At 53.4% G+C, this 18179-nt stretch overlaps 1 protein-coding gene across 9 annotated transcripts in view; it reads left to right on the forward strand.

Moving 5' to 3' along the window:
• The window catches only part of TTC7B (tetratricopeptide repeat domain 7B), a 233159-nt gene that overhangs the window by 9747 nt on the left and 205233 nt on the right, over positions 1 to 18179 (forward strand). For all 9 annotated transcript variants that reach the window (XM_079129545.1, XM_079129548.1, XM_079129541.1 and 6 more), the window contains exons 2-3: positions 11384 to 11538; positions 16164 to 16332. In XM_079129545.1, coding sequence (XP_078985671.1) covers positions 11384 to 11538; positions 16164 to 16332 — 324 coding nt within the window. The remainder of the gene's footprint in view (positions 1 to 11383; positions 11539 to 16163; positions 16333 to 18179) is intronic.

Consider the following 18179-nt stretch of genomic DNA (forward strand, 5'->3'; position numbering starts at 1 on the left):
GGAAGCCTTGGAGGGATGGGTCAGGAAGCAGGAGTGTTAACTGTCACCCCAGGTGGTTGTGGTGCAGGGTGTCCCAGGACCACACTTAGAGATGACTGTCCAAGTGGTAAGACAGCATGTGACCCTGAAGTCTGAGAAGGACAATGACAGTGTCACAAGTTACAGAGTTCGCAGCTGGGTTCCTGAAGGGCTGAGTCCAGGGTGGGCTTAGGCAGCAGTGGGTAGGACCTGGTATAGTGCCAGGGAAGGCTTTGGGCAGGGTGGTAGTGTTAGTGTTTAGCATTGAAAGTCCTGAGTCCCAGGAACCCCATCAGTCCTGGGCAAGTGGGGTGGCAGATCACCCTATCAGGGATAGAGGTATTTTAGCAAGGGGGCCAGAACCTGGTGCAGAAGAAAGCAGCGGTGTTGCCTGGCCAATCCTGGGTTCGGATCCTGCCCTGGGTGACTTCCTTGGAGTGCTGAGCCCCATACTTCCTGCGCAGGCTGTTGGAGGAGTGAATGAGATGCTGAAGTTTCCGGCACTGGCAGCATCTGGAAGCCACTTGGCCATGTCAGGAGTACTGTGTGTGGAGGTGGGTGGAAGGATCCAGATACTCAGTCCATGCAGGGGATAAAGGGCACAGGAAGGAGGGTGACAGGGATAGCAGTGATAGCGAATGCAACAAGACTCACAGCAGGGGCTTCCTGTTGTACCCAGTTGTGACTGAGGCCCGATGCCGAAGATAGATGTGTTAACCGGGTCACAGAACTAGGGCTTCAACCCACACGTGACAGACTCCACAGCCCTCCTCTTCCACACATTTGTTCAGCACTTTGGTGAGCCTGGCATAGGGTGTTGGGGTGCTGTTTGTGCATTGGGGGACAGAGGTGACTGCTGTTGGCCCTGTGAGGACCAGGCCTTTTTGCCACTTCCACTCACTGCTATGTCCTGAGCACCAAAGACAGTGTCTGACACATGGCCAGTGCACAGTTGGTCATTAAGGGAACAATGTGGCTTCTGCCCTTGAGGAGTTTACTTGGATTCATTCACTCATCAAGCACTTGCTGAACACTTACTGTGTGCCAGCCACTGTCTGAGGAGCTAGGATGACCCTGAGACCCACCGTTCTGCTCTGCTAGTACTAGAAACTTAGCAGAAGGGCGATCAGGGCCTAGAATGGGAGAGGAATGAGGGCCATGGAGGCTCAGAGTAGGCAGAGGCCACACGAGACCCGGCGAGAGTGCTGGTGTCATGCTAAGGGTGGCCCTCCTGCCTGGGCTGTGGGCGAGACCTGGCTCCTGGGCTTCTGATGGATCCAACCGAGTGCTGAGGTGCTCCCAGAACTGAGGTGGACTCCTGCTGGGCAGTCTTTCCCAGGATGTAGCGGGCTTGGTCCCCTCCACCGCTCTACTGTCCCCCTTCCCTCTGCACATTCAGACTGCTCACCTGCGCGGTGAGGCCTAACTCCTTTGAGAATCTACCTCTCTGGCCTGCACAGGTCAGAAGCCTGACTAGAAGCACTGTTTCCTCTCAAGCTAGTCACCCCCAGGGCAGCCAGATGACCAGCTGACCCTGTCGGGGGAGCCAGGCCCAGGACCTGCAGCAAATGCCACTTTCCCTCCCAGGCCTGCTGGGCCAAGCGAGTAGAGTTTCCACTGAGTCTTAGTCTTGGGAAGGTGGGTCTCTGAAACCCCCAGAAACTGGCCTCACACTCTGTGGATACTGCCCCCTTTTTCCTCCTGCCACTTCCCAGCTGGGCCAAGTGACTTCCTGCGTGGAGTCACACTTGGAGAAGTCCCACCTCACCTGGAGGGTTCTCAGGCCCAGCCCCAATGTCATGTGCTCCTGACCCTCCTCTGACTCTCCCATGGCCTTCCCACCACGTGCCAGGGCTGGTGGTCCCTGTCCCTCACACAGTGTCTTGGAGTGCAGGCCTGGGCTCAGCTTTGCTTCTTCAGGAGCTGCCTTGACACCAGTGGGCGTGTGTGACTTGTCTGTGTGGAGCTGGCTTCCTGAGAAGAGGCCACTTCCCGCACCCTGGGCTGCCTGACTGCATCCCTAAGAGTCACTTCCTGCCCTCCAATTGCAGAGGACAGGCCACACCACCTCCAGCCCAGTTGCCTTTTCTTCTCGTGGGGCAGGTTTCTCTAGGAGTGTTCGAGTGTGAGTTGGTGTGTGGTGGGTGTGTTGTGTGAGAGTGTGTTTGTGTGAGTGAGAGAGTGTATGGCCAGCATGCGCGTCTGTTCTGCCCGCGCAACAGAGGCGCTATCTTCTGTCCCCACATTGTGCTGTCCCATCCTGTCCTTCCAGCTTCCGTGTGGACGTGGGGAGGAGGTTTGGCATGAAGCCAGGGCTCTGACTACCACGATTTTCTCAGAACGTTGTCTCTGCCAGCTTCTTTTGGGCTCCCTAATCTTTGGCTTTTGCCATCTTTGCTTTTCAGTCCAGCGTTCCAAACGCCCAGGCCCTCTGCCCTGGGTCACAGTTTAAACTAGAGAGTTGGGGTTGGGGGGGCCCTGGGGAGCCCTGAGGAAACTCGGGTTGTGGTCCACTCCCATGGCCACACTGTCAAACACCCGGGGCTGAGTTTCCTGAGACCAGGGCACTTGGCGGGGCCCCATCCGTGAAGGGGAAGGGGAGACGTATGTATTGATTGATTAATTCTAGAAATGCTTATTGAAGGCCTACTATGCCCAGTGCCGGCCACAGAGCACAAATGTGAGAGTGACAGGAAGGAGGTGGGAGTGAAGGGGACAAGTTACGGGCTTTTGGCCTTCTCTTTGGTGAGGGGCAGCCATTGTAGGGCTCCCCACATTGACTGGTTTAAAACGATGTGAATGGATTCTCTTAGAGCCATCGGAGGGCATGCACGGCAGGGTCACAGAATTCGATTTGCACTCTAGAACCTGTAGGGGACCACTGACTGTATCTTGCAGTAGTGGTGTGCGCCCTTCTCTTCTAATGTGCCAGTTGCTGTCTCCACCCTGGTTCTGCCCGCCTGCGCACCCCGTGCTCCTGCAGATGATGGCCAAGGCCCCAGGAGAGTGCTGCACTCCTGGCCAGTTTGTAGCCCCACTTTGCAAAGCTTGTTCCTCCCTTCTCCCTCCAAGGCCACCCTCGAGCTTCTAGCCTGTGACCTTGCCTCATACTTGATTGAGGAAGTAAAAGCAATTAGGAAACTCCTTCACCCCCACTCCTGGATCTGTCAGCTCCCCGCTGTCCCTGGGCCGCAGCTCCCTCAGAGGCCAGCGCTTCGCCCTGCTCACCCTGCTCGGAGCTTGGGTTCTCTCAGGCCTGCGCCTGCCTCTCCTGGGCCCTTGGGCTGCACCGTGCAGTGGTGTGAGCCCCGCCCCAGCTATCTGTTCCCTATCATGTCAGCGCCCCTCAAAGACCTGCACCTCTCAGCCCACTGCTGGGGCTCTTGTCCCTGCACCCCATTGAGACGCGTGTGAAGGTCACCCTCTGGTGCTGCCTCCACGTTGCCAAGTCTGTCGTGGCTGTTCTTATCTCACCCTGAGTTCCAGCTGCTTTTAGCCCACTCGGCCACTCCCTCCTTCTGGAGACGCTGCCTAATCTTGGCTTCTGTCACAGACGTGCCCTCCTTTCCATTCCTGTGCCTTCCGCTCAGTCTTTTCCATCTTCCATGTGGCTTGAGTTCCCTACCTGGAACCTGTGTCATTGCTGTGAAGTTAGTCAAATAGAGCTCTTGGCTGCATTCTCCTCCTTTAGTAAATGGTGAGCGGTTCCACTGTCCACAATTTATCTTCTCTCTCTGTTCCTTATCCATCATATATTAGTTTCCTGTGGCTGCTGTAACACATTATCCCACATTTACTGTTAACAATGCGAATGGATTCTTTTAGAGTTCTGGAGGCCAGAAGTCAAAATGGGTCTCATTGGGCAAAATCAAGTGTCCCTAGCTGTGTTGCTTCTGGAGGCTCCAGAGACAAAGCAGGTTCCAGGTTCAGGAGGCGGCTGTCCATGACCCCTCCCTCCATATTCAGCCCTTCTGCCTCCCCAGTCTCTCTCCTTGTCTCTGATGTCACATCTATCCCCTCCCTGATGCTGACCTTCCACTACCCTCTTCTAAGGACCCAATGTCCACAGGACTATTCAGGATGATTCTACTTCAAGATCCCCATCATTTCTGCAGGTAAAATACATATTCACAGGTTCCAGAGATTCGGACGTGGACTTCTTCAGGGGCCACACTTCCAGTCCAGTCCATGAATAAGTCTTGCTTATTTTACCTCCAGACTGTGTCCTTCCTCGGTTTATTTCTTCCTTCCTGCACTATTTCTTACCTTACCCCTGTCCATGTTGCTGTCACCTCTCACCTGGCCACAGTAACCATTTGAAATGACAGTAACCATTTCTGTCCTTGCCTCTGCCCCTTCCACCCGAGGCCAGAACCCACATGGCAGTCAAGAGGGAGCTTTTAAAAACTCACGTTAGAGTGTCACATCTCCCTGCTTATAAGCCCTCCGTTAAACTCAGTGCATGCCAGACCCTTGTGCACTGTCTGCCCTGACCCCCACCCCCACCCCCACTGACAGTGCTGTCCCTCTGCTCCAGCTGCTTGGCCTTCTTGCTGTTCCCAGACCACACCAGTGGGGTCCAGCTTCAGGGGCTTTCCCTGACCCTTCACTCTCTTGGAACCCTCTACCCTCAGGGCTTTGAGAGCCTGACTTTGCCTCCTCGCTTAGGTGCCCTTTCCTTAGAGAGTCTCTTCCTAACTGACCACCCAGTCTGAAGCAGCCCCCAGTCGCTTGCTGCCATACCCACCCTGTTCGAATTCTCTGCAGTCTTGTCCCACTCAGGTCCTTTTCTGGCTTCTGTCTTCCCTGTTGGGAGGTGAGCTAGCGAGTGCGGGGTCTTTGCCCTGCTCCTTCACAGCTCCAAGTGCTGACCAAGGGCTGGTGATGTGTGGCCTACAGGATGCTGTGGGGACCCTGACTAGCCCAGGCCACGGGCTGGGGAAGCTGCTCCAGGTGGACCTGAAGTGGGTCTTAGAGGATGCTGGGATTGGGGCACAAGAAGGGAGTGAGGCATTGTGTCCAGGCTCTCCAGGGGCACAGATGGCCAAGGCCCCAGGAGAATGCAGGTGAGAGGCTGGTGGCTCAGGCAGAGAGGGAGATGGCCCTCAGGAATGCCTGTGGATGGACCTCTTCACTTGACTCTGAGATGAGGGTTCAGGTTGGGTGAGCCCCTCCGTAGGCAGCCAGCCCAGCCGCTGGAGATTCGGGCCACGCTGCAACACAGCTCATCCTTCTTTCTTCTAAATTCACTGAGTACTGTTTTGTGCAGGTATTGAATGTTCATGGTAATGAAAATCTATAATTCAAAAGAGGGTACAGGGCCTGTTGCCATGGGGCCACATTCTGATGAGCCTGTCATATGTTGAAAAAATCCTAAGTTGAAAATGCATTCGATAACCTGACGGGGCTGGGGTTGTGGCTCAGTGGTAGAATGTCTGCCTAGTATGTAGGAGACACTGGGTTTCGTCCTCAGCACCATGTTAACAATAATAATAATAAATAAATAAATGTACTGGGTCCATCTGTAACTAAGGAAAAAAAAAAAAAAAAAAAAAAAAAAAAAACCTGACCTCCTGGACATCAGAGCTCAGCCTACACCTTCAGGGTGCTCAGAACACTTTGTCAGCTTACTGGGCGGAATCATCTACCCCAAACCTTTTACATCTACATACGTGTGATCCCGTGATGGCCTGGCTAATGCTGACAGCCTCTCCAGGAGTCCCGCACTGTGTACAGCTGGCCTGGGAAAAGACACAATTCACAATCCAAAGTGTGGTTTTTCACTGAGTGTGTCTCACTTTTGCACCATCGTAAAGTTGGAAAGTCCTAAATGGGACCATTGTGAACCTACCTTCTGTAGTATGAAACCTAACCTCCTTCTGCACCATCTCAGCCACCGACAGACCCTCTAAAGACTTCCACAGGGGTCTTTTCAGAAGTGTTTCATAAGAAGCCATGTTATGTATTTATCTTTGTGTACACCCAATGACAGAACGTGTACTTTCCTTTGTATCTTGCTTTTCTCACCTTCTGTCTTTGAGATTGTTAGTTGTGGCTGGCTGACAAACCAGCCTCAAACTTAGTGCCTTACAGCAACCATTTCCGGCCATCTTTCATGATTCTGGGCTCACCAGGGCCCACTCACACCTTGGTGGCTCTCTGGAGGTCAGCACAGTGCCCTTGCTCCTCTGGCCTGGGTGCTGTCATGTGTCTGGAGCCTTGGTTGAGACAATGTCACTCCGCTGCACGTGGCCATCTATCCTACAGTGGCTCAGCCTTGGCCGAGTCCCTGTGTGCTAGCCTATGTGTGCTCACGGTGGCCACAGATAGCCAGGAGGAAGAGGAAGTGAGCAAACCATTTTTCTAAGCTTCCGTGTGTCCCAGAGGCCTATTGGTCCTTTCAGTCAGGGCAGCCAAGCCCTGGGCCAGTGCATGAGGCCACACAGCATGTGGACTCAGGACGTGAGAGGACACAGGCCATTCGTGTGGTCAGGCTACCACAGGGTAGTGTTTAACCTGCTGCCTTCGTTTCATGGATGCCCTGTGTCCTGGGCACACCAGAATTTAGTGAGCAGGTCCTTGACAGGGGACCTGCTTTCTATTTTTACCATTACCAGTCAGGTTGGACGTTGCCAGCATCCCTATACCTGTGAATTTGTACTCAAGGATGCATCTATTTATAAGTTCCTGTAATGGGAATTTCTGCGTTAGGTGGTACAGATGTATGAATTATCATGTAGAAATTGCTAAATTGCCCCCTGGAGACAATCTTGCTGATTAATACTCCTACAGCGCCACGTGATTGTGCCTGCTTTGCTGTCGGCACCCGGAGGGGAGGGGAGTCCCTGCACTTGCTGTTAGCTGTGACTTACAAGAAGCCAAATAAGCGAGAAGATCGAATCTATGTGAGACTCAAGAAATGGAGACCTGGCTGCTTTGGCATGTGTCCAAGGGGATGCTGGCAAGCCTTTCTGCTTGAATAGGGCTTTGCCTTGTCCTCTGGGATGACAGTAACAACAGGAGCGTTTTGAGTAGACAGGGGCAGTCACTTCAAGGGCAAAGGCCACAGCCCCCTTCCCTGGGGGCCAGGGAAGCCAGGTATCCCCACGCGTCAAGTTGCGCTACCACAAGGCTCACGGGGTGGTCCGTTTGGAGCAGAACAGAGCACCAGGCCCCCTGAGGTTAATGCCGAGGGTACACACTGAACTCATGGGGAAGCTGGTTCCTGCAGCCTGGCTGATGGGAAGTGTAAAACCAGCTCCGGGCTTCCCAGAGTCTGTCTCACTGGTTCCCCAGGAACCCTAGCAGGTGGAACAGGACAGGAGCTCCAGAACTGCCTGTCCAGCCCCTGCAGCAGAGGGCCGAGCAGTGTGGCCAGGGTCACAAAGCTAGCTGGTCGAGAGGGAAGCTGGACCATGCTGAATGCCAGTGTCCAAGTGGTTCGTGCCTGGCATACTGGAGGGATGGAATAGGGACCCTGCCTGAGTTCACATCCCGACTCTAGGACGAACCAGCTCTGGGTCCTGGCTGCTTCCCCTCTTTTGTCTGGTTCCCTGTCTATAAGGCGGGGATAGGAAGAGTGTCCCCATCCTGGTGTCTTCAGGACTGTTGGGATCACGTCGGTGGCTTGTTAGCACACTGCATGGCACTTGGTAAGAGCTTCATGGGGCTGGGCTGTCAATGAAGGTTGCCAGTGTTCACACCTCCTACCACACACAGCCCCTGGAACTCAGGGACTGTCTCAGAGCCTTCTGACGCCACAGTGTCTAACATGACCGTCCTGGGAAATCGCAACTCCTAAATGAAACAAGGTGTCAGTAATAGTAGCTAATGTCCACTTAGTACCTGCTTCATACTGTAGGAATTATATATATAATATTCACTCAGCCAGGTGAGGAAACTAGGGCTGGGGAGGTCAGGTGTCTTGCCCAGTGCCACACAGCCAGTAAGCAGTGGGCTGGAATCCAGGCTCAAGGCAGCCATACATCGTGCTGCCCGGGCTTCTCCATTCTGGAAGCCATGTGCCTGGGCACTTTGCCGGGCGGTGCCACGTGCCCTGCTGTGGAAGCCCAGCCCCATGCTCCTCTGCGCCTGATGAGCATGTGTAGTCCAGTGGGCCAGAGAAAGCAGATGCCCAGTCCTGCATGCAGAGTTGTGCAAGATCCCTGTTCCTGTGTTGCTTGTGGGAGCTCATGGTGGTCCTGGGGCTCACTGTGGGTGTCACTGGCCATGTCACCCAATCCCAGTGTCATGAAGACATTATTTTTGCGGTTGTTCCAGGGGAAGGTGACCCAGGAGGTGAATCTGGTCCCTGTTTCTCTTCGCTGGTGGGAAGTGAAAGTCTGTTTTAACATTTTGATCCTCTTTTCTATTACATCTGATTCTTTAATCCACCTGTAATTAATTTCCTCGCAGGCCCCAGGGTGCCTCCCTGCCTGCTCACCGTCCCAGCATGCCGCGGGACGTGTTGGCAGCTGCAGCTGGCGACCCATGCCGGTGGGTTCTGAACCAGGAATCCCAGGAAGCCCTGTGTCAGAGCCCGCCGAGTGTCCGTCCGCCACCCAGCATCCTCTGTGTTAGGATTGAGTCTTGCAGCCTCTGAATGATTTCTTTGGCATGATTTCGTGATGTTTTTAATATCTGCCCTCCTGGTTAGAGAAATGGGTAGAAGGGAATTCACCTCCTTTGAAGGGGAACAATAAAACATAATTTGCTTGGGAGATTACCTTGGAGCCTAGATATTTTTAAAAATTTAAAAATTGTTTTGCATACTGAATTTCAAGTTCAAGCATAAGCTCAGAGTGTGCAGCTCCTTCTGGATCCTCCCCACCCGGCCAGGAGCCCCTATCTCCCTCCCCCTCCCCCAGCACTCTAGGGTTTGGCTCTGACCAAGTACTTAGAGTTCCGAGGCTGTATCCTGCTCTCCAGTGTCTGTCGTCTGCCTAGAATGCCTTTCCCCACATTTCCCAGCTTGCCGATGTGTATCTGCCACTTTCCTGGGAAAGCTTTGCCTCCTCCTCCCCATCCAGGGTCACACTCACCTTCCATAGGCCCCACATCCTGTGGAATGATCCTGAGAGCTGGGGACCTGTATGGGACTGTCTCCTAATTCTGAGGAAAGCCCCCTTCTCTCAGTGCAACCACCAGCTCTTCTCGCTCCAGCTGAGCCCCCGCCCCATCTGGGCATCAAGACAGGTGCCTACCTGGAGTCAGAAGATCAGAGAGGTTCTGGATGTAGATCCTGCATGGCACACAGGCAGTGGAAGGACTGGATCATGGGGGCAATGGGGGAAAAAAGCCTGAGCTCAGGGTGGCAGAATTGCCTCCTCAAACTAAGGTGGCGTGATTGGTCATAAGATGGGATTCTAGTACTTGGAATCCCATATTATGTTTTGTTTTATTTTATTTTTTGGAAAATTTAAAATGTACAGAAAAAAAGTTCAGCATAGATTGATAATTTTATTGCTGAGAAATAGCTATGATTCCTATCCTAATGTATAAATTCCCAGCTTTTAAGGAACAGTTATAATTTTTAAAGTAATGTAAAATGTTTCTGCTCAAATAATTAAAACTACAAAGATAAACAGTTTAAAAAATATCCCCAACTCTGTTGTTCAGAAATTCCTGTTGTTTACATTAGATTATAATTATTTTAGATATCTTTGTAGGGTCATAGACAGATACAGACATAAATATTTAGATGGACTGTATAAGAAGTGGTCACACTCTTGCCCGGTGTGGTGGCCACTAGCCACTGGCAGCTACTGACCACTTGCAGCGGGGCAGGCTTGAATCGAGAGTGCTGTCAATGTGAAATACATCCTGGCTTTGGGTAGAGTCCTACGAGGAGAGGTTTCCTTTCTCAAGAAAGGGGGGATGCTGCCTGGTGCTTTTCTAGCCTGCTGGTCCCATCTGGAAGGGGCCACTCCCTGTCCCAGTGCCTTCTGTGGGCATTGCTTCATTGTCCTCTGGCTGGACACTGCTGCTGACCATTGGATCTTCTCTTCTTCTTATGGGAAACTTGCTTTGTCTTCTCAGCCATCTTGAGAATTCCTGTGCTAGTAACTTACCTCAGCCCTGTCCTGGTGCTAGTGGGTCTCATCTCTAAAGATGATTTCAGCCTCTCAGTACACAGACAGGGCTCTCTGTGGCCTGTGCAGTGCAGTTTGGTCCAAGTGACATAGACGTGGAAGAGGCTGTTCTGGTCCTGGGCCTTTGGTGGGCTGACCACCAGACTCTTAGTGGGTCCATAGGGATCTTTGTGTGAATTAATTTTAAATTGCACTTAATAGGCAGATCCTTTCTCCTCTTTAGGACCAGAGTGTTAAATAAAAGTGAATCTAAAGTCCGTTTTGGCCACCACCCATTTGAGGCCTCCCTGCACCCCCAGGGGTAACTGCTATTGTGAATTTGAGACTTATTCTTCCAGACCTAAAAACTATAAAATCAGTTTTATATTTTGCTATAATTATTTTTTGTCCACCACAGAAAAATAGACCATGCTCAACTGGGTGTCTGAGCTTCTCTGGGTACATTCAGTACAGTCTGGTGTGGGGTTCCAAAGAGCTACGCCTGGGGTGAGCTTTTTATTCTAATCAACAAGCCAGCCTAGAGCCATAAAGTGGTAACTAATCTTAGGAGTGAAAACTTCCACTAATGTGCTAGATAGACATCAGCCCCTTTGTAGTTTTGACTGTGAGACAGAGAGACTATGTATCCAGGTCGTTTTTACCCAAACTCACTTTAAGAATCTGACTCTACGTCCAGGCGCGGTGGTGCGCAGCTGTCTTCCCCAGCTCCGAGGAGGCCAAGGGGAGGGTGGTAAGGTCCAGGCCAGCCTGGGCAACTTAGAGACCCCGTCTCAAGATAAAGTAAAACTAAAAGTAAAAAGAGCTGGGGCTGGAGTTCCTGGCCCGTGTGAGAGGCCCTGGGTTTAATTCCTCTGGTGCGATGTTCCACCAGCTCACCAGCTCACGTCCACGTTCGCAGAGGAGCCGACCTCCCTGCGCCCTCCTGGGCGTGCATCGCATTGTCTTTTTGGTGTGTTCTAAGGTCATGCTGTATCTTGCTATCAAAAGACAGCCTGGTTTTCTCCCTCCTGAACTTGACTCTCTCCATTTTCATATGTGGCCATCCCTCTGGAGCCAGCAAGAAGTGTGACAGAGGATAACGGGCGCTTGGGCCAAGGCGGCTGGACATTCCTTGCTCATGAACAGGGCTCGGTAAAAGGTGGTGCCCACCAGACCCCGGCTGAACTCCTGAAGGGCCTGGCTGGGCTCGAGCCGTGGGGAGCGTGGAGTCCTTGGGGCTTCTGGGCCCACAGGCTGTGCCTTGCTCCCACTTAGCGACTCACTTTGTTTTGCAGATGACATGGCTGAACTCCTCCTGGGAGAGTCCAAGCTGGAGCAGTACCTGAAGGAACACCCGCTGAGGCAGGGGGCCAGTCCCCGAGGCCCCAGGCCCCAGCTGACCGAGGTCCGAAAGCACCTGACCGCCGCCCTGGACCGAGGGAACCTCAAGGTACTTTGGGCCCCTGGGACAAAGTGGGGGCTGCAGGGGCTGCCGGCATCCCCTCTGAGCGTGTATGGCGGGGGAGGGCCGTGTCTAGAGTGCTTCCGCACACAGCCGGCTTGTCCTCGAAGCAGGCCAGCTTCCCAGGGGGTCAGCACAACCCCTTGGCTGGCTGAACCCCTGGGGGCTCTCCGATGAGAGTCCTCAGTGACTGAAGGCACCAGTCTCCCAAGCTGCTCCAGGTAAAGCCTCAACAGATTGACCTCAGCATCCCTCTGAGCTTAGAGAACAGCCTGATGCTTTGCCACACTAGAAGAGAGAAGTCAGTTACAAGCAGTTTCCTAACCAAATCACATGGCTCCTGAATGTAACGGCCACCATGGCTCAGTCGCGGGGTTTCACACTGGAACTGACAGGCCTGGCACTGCCTCTGTGTGGGAGGGCACCAGGCGCTTCCCCGCCTGAGCCAGGACGCTCATCTCCTGGCGCGGGACATGGCAGCGCTGCCCACTGGTCTGCCTTCCAGTCAGGCTCCACTCCACTTGGCCTTCCCTCCTGGCGCCTTGGGAGCCCCTTCCAGCCCCCTGTCTCCCACAGGGCAGCTCTCCTGGTCACCGTGCCCCTCCTCCCCACACTTTAGCTCACACTTCTGGCTCTGGGCCCTGCCCTCCCCGAAGGCTGGCCCCATCCTCACCTCTCTGAGACCCCCTGTGCCCCCAGAATACATTTCCACTGAGGAGAGTCCTGTGATCTTTTGAAGCTCCGACTTCTTTTTTCCTTCAATAATGCGTTCTCTTTCACTTTCCTTCTCTTCCTGTCTCAGAACCTTCTGGGGCTACTTCTTTGGCCTTCACTCCTGGCCATTTGTATACACCCACCCACCCGCTGCCAGAAGCCAGATTTTCTTTGACTTTGCCTTTTGCCTCTGTATTAGAGACCCAGGCTTGCTTCCAACTTGCTGTGTGACCCTGGGAAGGTCATTTCCTCTCTGGGGCCAGGTTCTGTGGTCTGAACGGGCTCTTGGAAGGCTGAGCTTGAACCCTGGCAGCTCCCACATGCCCTGAGCCTGTGAACCTTCATTCCTGTTCTTCTTGGCCATCTGGCTACCTCCCCGGCTCTGTTCCAGTGAGGGTTTTGGAAGCCCTGGAAAAAGCTAGTGTTATGGTCTGCTAGTTGTGTAGCAGGGCTTTTGGAAGTGTGAACAGAGGTCACCTTTCAGGAGGGTCTCTGTGTCTCTGTCTGCACTAGACCAGCCCAAGCCCTTGGGAGGCCAGCTCAAGGGCACTGCTGTCCCTGGGAAGCCCAGGCCATTGCATTTGGGCCTTAAACCAGGCCTTCCTCCTTTCGTCCTCAGGGCCAGGTCACCTTGGATTAAGTTAGGGAGCATTTGTCCACATATCAGCTGATCTTAACCAAAGACACTGGGTGGGTCTTGGTGGGTAGGAAAGAGTAGAGGGATAGTGGACCTGTGGGGCCACAGTTCACAGTGAAAGTCATTCAGGCCCAAGTGTCCTGCCGGGAGGTATGAGCCTGTGACTGTGTGCTTAATTCTTTTCTATTCTTAATCTTCATCTTGAAAAATCAGACATTGATCTCACTGGTCTTTACTCTGTCTTCTACAAACCAGTGTGGTAGTAAGAACATTGAATTTCAAGTTGCAATTCCACAGTTTGAGTCCCAGTTCTGGACTTACAAGCTGTGCCACTTTGGGAAGTTACTTAACCTCTCTGGTCTCCAGGTGTCTCAGCTGTAGGCTGACATAGGTCAGGATTATTTGAGGCTGCAAGGTGGAGGTTCTTTCAAAGCTCTGCCCCCCGGTCACCTGCCCTTTACTGCTGTTTTATTGCTTCTACCAAAGGGTTCTCTCTTGTTGCTGCTTTTGGCTTTCTCCACCTTGTAGAGCCCGTTTGGAGTCGAGTAGCTTCTGCACAGTGTGTTGCCACATGCACTGGCTAATGTGAGACTCCCTCTGTCCTTGACCGAAGTCCAACGTGCCTCAAGTGACCCAAGGCTGGAGGAGCAGAGTCAACCATGCAGGCTGATGCAGGAGGTTGCCTCTGGTTTAGGGCAAGAAAATTGGGCTTGTCATACACAGGGCAGCGCCTGGCCCCGCACTGGGGTCCTCCCTCCACTCTGGAGCTGTTTCTGCCGTCCTGTTGCAGGCGGGCTCGCCCAGCAAGGCCCTCCCCGGGGTGTCCATCCTGTGCCTCTGAACTGGGAGTTTCTCCAAGCTGATTTCCCATTTAACCTTTCAGTTTCATTTTTCTAGACCTACTTATCTTGGGGCAAAAATACATAATGTACAATGGCCCATTCGCGCCATTGGTAGGTGCACGACTCAGCAGCATTATGGGACCCTGGCACAACCACCCACCTCCAGGACTCTCACCTTCCCAGATGAACCTCTGATCCCATTCAGCACCAGCTCCCATTCTCCCCTCCCCTTCAGTTGGCTGAAGCCAGGACTCTCAGGTGTGCAAAGCTGGGGAAGGAGGGAGGACTCGCAGCATCTTCTAGGAGACTTTGCGAAGTACCCAAGCCAGGGAGCTCCTTGGCCTCACTGGCCGAGCTCCCTGTGGCGGGCGCTTTTTCCAAAGCTCTCTTCCCATTCTCAAGTCCGTCTCCAGGTGGCGCTGTCTTGCACAGGACCCTCTCCCTGGGCCCCTCCGACACCCTCCCCGCTACCTTGGTCCTCAGCTGTCCTCCCATTTTCCCTGGTGCTACTGTTACTGGCTTCCTAGGCCTGAGGCCTGACTCCCATGGCCCAGCTAGCCAGGTCCGGCCACTCAGTCTCAGAAACCAAGTGGAAAAGGTCATGGTGAAAGCAGGAGAGGAAACTTGACTCATGTGGCCACATCGGGAAGGCAGATGAGACCCCAAGTCTCGGCCCTCTCTTTGGGGCACTGACAGGATCTTTGGGTTTAAATAGAGGGGGAATCGGAATGGAGGGTGAGAGAGTGCATAACTAAGCAGCGTTGGTCAGACTGTGGTTTGCTTGGTCATGCTCTCAGGCCCGGCTGTGCGAGGTGGCTCTGGAGAAGTCCTTATGACTGGCGGGGCAATTTCCACCCCGCCACAACTGCTCATAACACCCCATAACTGCTCCGCATGTTGGTCTGTCAGACCTGTGATTCTGGAAGAGGGTGGGGATGTCTGGTGCCCTGTAGGCACCATTCCAGGGGACCAGAATGGGATGCTGCAAATCTTGCCTTAGTCTCCAAGGAGGATGGGATAGGCTAGGTCAATTAAGGCTAAACCCTTGTATTACTGGGTTTAGAGGAGCAGTCCTTAGTGATTAGCAAGCCTCGGCGTGGAGCTGAGAACTCCTCACCCAGAGTTGAAGGTAATCAAGGAGCCAGACAGAAAAGAAAGCAGAGGTGCTGAGGCTGATCCTGCTTTTACTTACCCCCAGGGCATCATATACCTAAGGAAAGAGTCACTGCTGTCAGCAAAGGTGGCCTTCCTGTCTGGTGTCCCTGCTCCCTTCAAAGAAGTGCCCAGAGTCTACTCCTTTGGCTCGCAGGGCTGCTTCTGCATGCTCTGCCTGCTCTCCTGTGCTTTGTCGCCCACCTGTCAGAGCTGCAGGTGACAGGAGTAGAGGTGTGCCTCTCTGAGCAGAGCCACCTAGGCTTGATAGCTTGGCTGTGAGAAGGCCCGGGAGGGGTGCTGGATCTGTTTCCTTGTCTAGATGGCCAAGTCACCTCTTAACCTCCAGCCAGTGAGGCAGAGTGCAGAGGATGTGGGTCTTGGGGTGGACCAGGGACGGAGAGGAAGGTGACCCCCCTCAGAGCCGCCACAGCCCTCAGCCTCACAGCTTCACAGGCTTGATGGCTCAGTGGGAAACACTGGCCCCGATGGGAAAGCAAGTCCTGACCTCACAGCCACTCAGAAAGCCCTGCGTGGGTGATTTGGGCTCTGGTCTGTGAGTCCAGTGCCAGGGGAAGGACCCCAGGACACCAGGCGGCTCTGTCTCTTGTTTGGAGACAGTGCTATGCAAGCATTCCTTCCAGCTGGGGTCCAGAATAGCCCAGAGCCTGAGGGGAGCCACAGGGGCCTGGTTTGTTGGTGTTTTTCCAGAGACCTAGAGGTATGATTCCCACGCTGTATAGTTCACTCACTTGAAGTGCACAGTGCAGTGGCTTTTTAGAATCTTTCTGAAGTTGTACAGCAAGTCACCATGCTCAACTCTGGAACATTTCAGCACCCCCCCAAAGAAAACATGAAACCACTGGTGGTCACTCCTACTTCCCAGCCCCTGTCCTCTGCACAGACTGACCTACTTCCTGACTGCGGGTTTGCCTCTTCTGGACATTTCCTATAATGCAAGCTTACAATATGTGGCCTTTTGTGACTGACTCTGACGTGGAGTAATGTGCGGGGGTTTCCTTTGTATTGTGGTACTTCAGTTTTTATGATGACTAATATTCCATTCTATGGCGAGACCACATTTGGATGGATATCTGGGTTGTTTGTTTGCACGTTTCGACTATTGTGGGTAATTCCGCGAGGAACACTAACGGACCAGTTTTCATGTGGGGGTGCTGTGGGGCTTTATGGCAGTAGGTGGCTGGGCCCTGAGGGAGCATCACACTTAATATTGTAGGAAAATGTCTTTTCTCTCCTTTTCCTTCTAGTCAGAATTCCTACAAGAGTCCAATCTGATCATGGCCAAGCTGAATTATGTGGAAGGAGATTATAAAGAAGCTCTGAACATTTATGCCCGGGCGGGCCTCGATGACCTACCACTGACAGCTGTCCCTCCATACAGGCTGCGGATGATTGCAGAATCCTACGCAACCAAAGGTGAGGCCTGGGTGTTTTTCCCTCAGTGTCATGTTCTTTGACCCCCTCCATTAGACCCCCGTGGGAGTCCCAGCAAGGCGCTGCAGCTGGCCCCACTGTGCAACACTTTGTGTCCAAGCGCCAGTTCTTTGGTTATTGCTCATAGGAAGGAAGAGAAACATTTTGGAAGGAAGGAGAAACATTTCTTCGGTAGTTTATTAAACTAATGTACAGCTTCACCGGGGCTTTTCTTGGTAATTAAGTAACTGTACAGCATGTACTGGGATTCACGTGATGTAGTCAGCTTCCCACATGGTCCACCCTGTTCTTATTTGTTAATGCCACCCCTGGGTTAGTTAAGGCCATTGGTCAGTCCACGACAGTTCCCTTGACGGTTAACTGGCTCCCTATTTAGGGGACAGAGGGAGCTTGTAGTCTAGAGTGGGAGGATGCAGTCTCACAGAAAGAAAAAGGACAGAAAAGCAGGACACACGTACTGTTATTGCCCAGCTGCTGCACTTACGTTCGATCCATAGAGTTGTGTCAGGATGAAGTAAAATATTGCACGTACAACCCTCTGCGGTGCCTGGCACCCACTCAGTGCTCGGGGAATATTTTTAGATGCCAGCCCCAAATAAGGCAGCCAATCGTAAAAGTCATGACTGAGTGACACCTTTGCAGAGGCAGGCGAGGTCTCCAGGCCAGCCAGGCCAGCCGGCCTTCAGCAGGGACACTGGGCCTGGACTACCTAATGCCAAGACGTGGACACTCTGAAGGCCCCCTCTGCCTCCTGCCACTGCTGTCCAGACCATGCATTGTGACTGTCTGTGACTGCCACAGGGCCTGGACCCTGGGTGGCCCGACCCTCCTGAACAGAGGTGAGCTGGCCACTTGAGTGCTGCCAGCGCATTCTGGCCGAGCTGTTGGGGCTGCAGGGGGTCCAGGTGTCTGACTCAGGTGTCCAACGCAGTGTTGAACAAAGACCCAGCCTGAGGCACACTTCTTAAGAGCTTTGTGACAGGGTTGATATGACCCAGTTCCCTGGGGAGACAGAGGGCTGACAGGTTCATCTAATTAATTCTAAATGTCCCTGTGGGCCAGGAAAAGATGCCATTGCTCTTGATGTGGCTCTTGAGCAGCTCAGTGGGCATGGGCCTTGAGGCTGTCTCCCGGGTCCTGAGAGCAGGCGCCTCTGCTTGTACATGTCTGAGTTGTGGCATGTGCTGGGGTCTGGGTCACAGCAGCCCTCTTCTCTCTCTGGTGCTCACTCAGCTTCCCGTATTCCTTGGGTTGCTGAGAGCTGTGTGTGTACGTGTGCTGTTTTAGGCCAGGAACAATATTCTGGAATGAGAGCAAAGCTTCATCTGTCAATTTCCAGTTACCCAATAGGCCCCAGTGACTGTGGCCAGCAGCTGGGTCATTGGTTGAGGGTCGGAGGTAGCTCAGAGGGCTGAGCTCGGATCTTCCCATTGGCCCAGAGACAGCAGGATGGAGGTAGGCTGTCTTCTGGTGGCAGTGTCAGCTCAGTCTTCTGACTCCATGCAAGGTGGGCAAGGAGACTTGGTCCCCAAGTCTGCTCTGGGTGACCTTGGTTAACAGTGGGCCCCCAGCCACTAGTGGGACATTTGGCTCTTGGAACACTGGCTGGCTCAAGAGGCTCCCAGATCTGGCTAGTTTCGGAGCTCTGAGCATACGAGCAGAATCACATGTGTACAGGGAGAGGGGAAGGTCACTTGCCTAGAGAAGGCGGCCAGCAGCCTTGGAGGCCCCAGGCCCCTAGAGCCTGGGTGGCAGCAAGAGCAGTGTAGAGGGAGGGAGTGAGACCAGCCGAACTGCCAGCCTGGGTCCAGGGCCCACCTCAGCATGCA

Source organism: Sciurus vulgaris (assembly GCF_902686455.1).
Source record: "Sciurus vulgaris genome assembly, chromosome: 2".
NCBI lineage: Eukaryota > Metazoa > Chordata > Mammalia > Rodentia > Sciuridae > Sciurus > Sciurus vulgaris.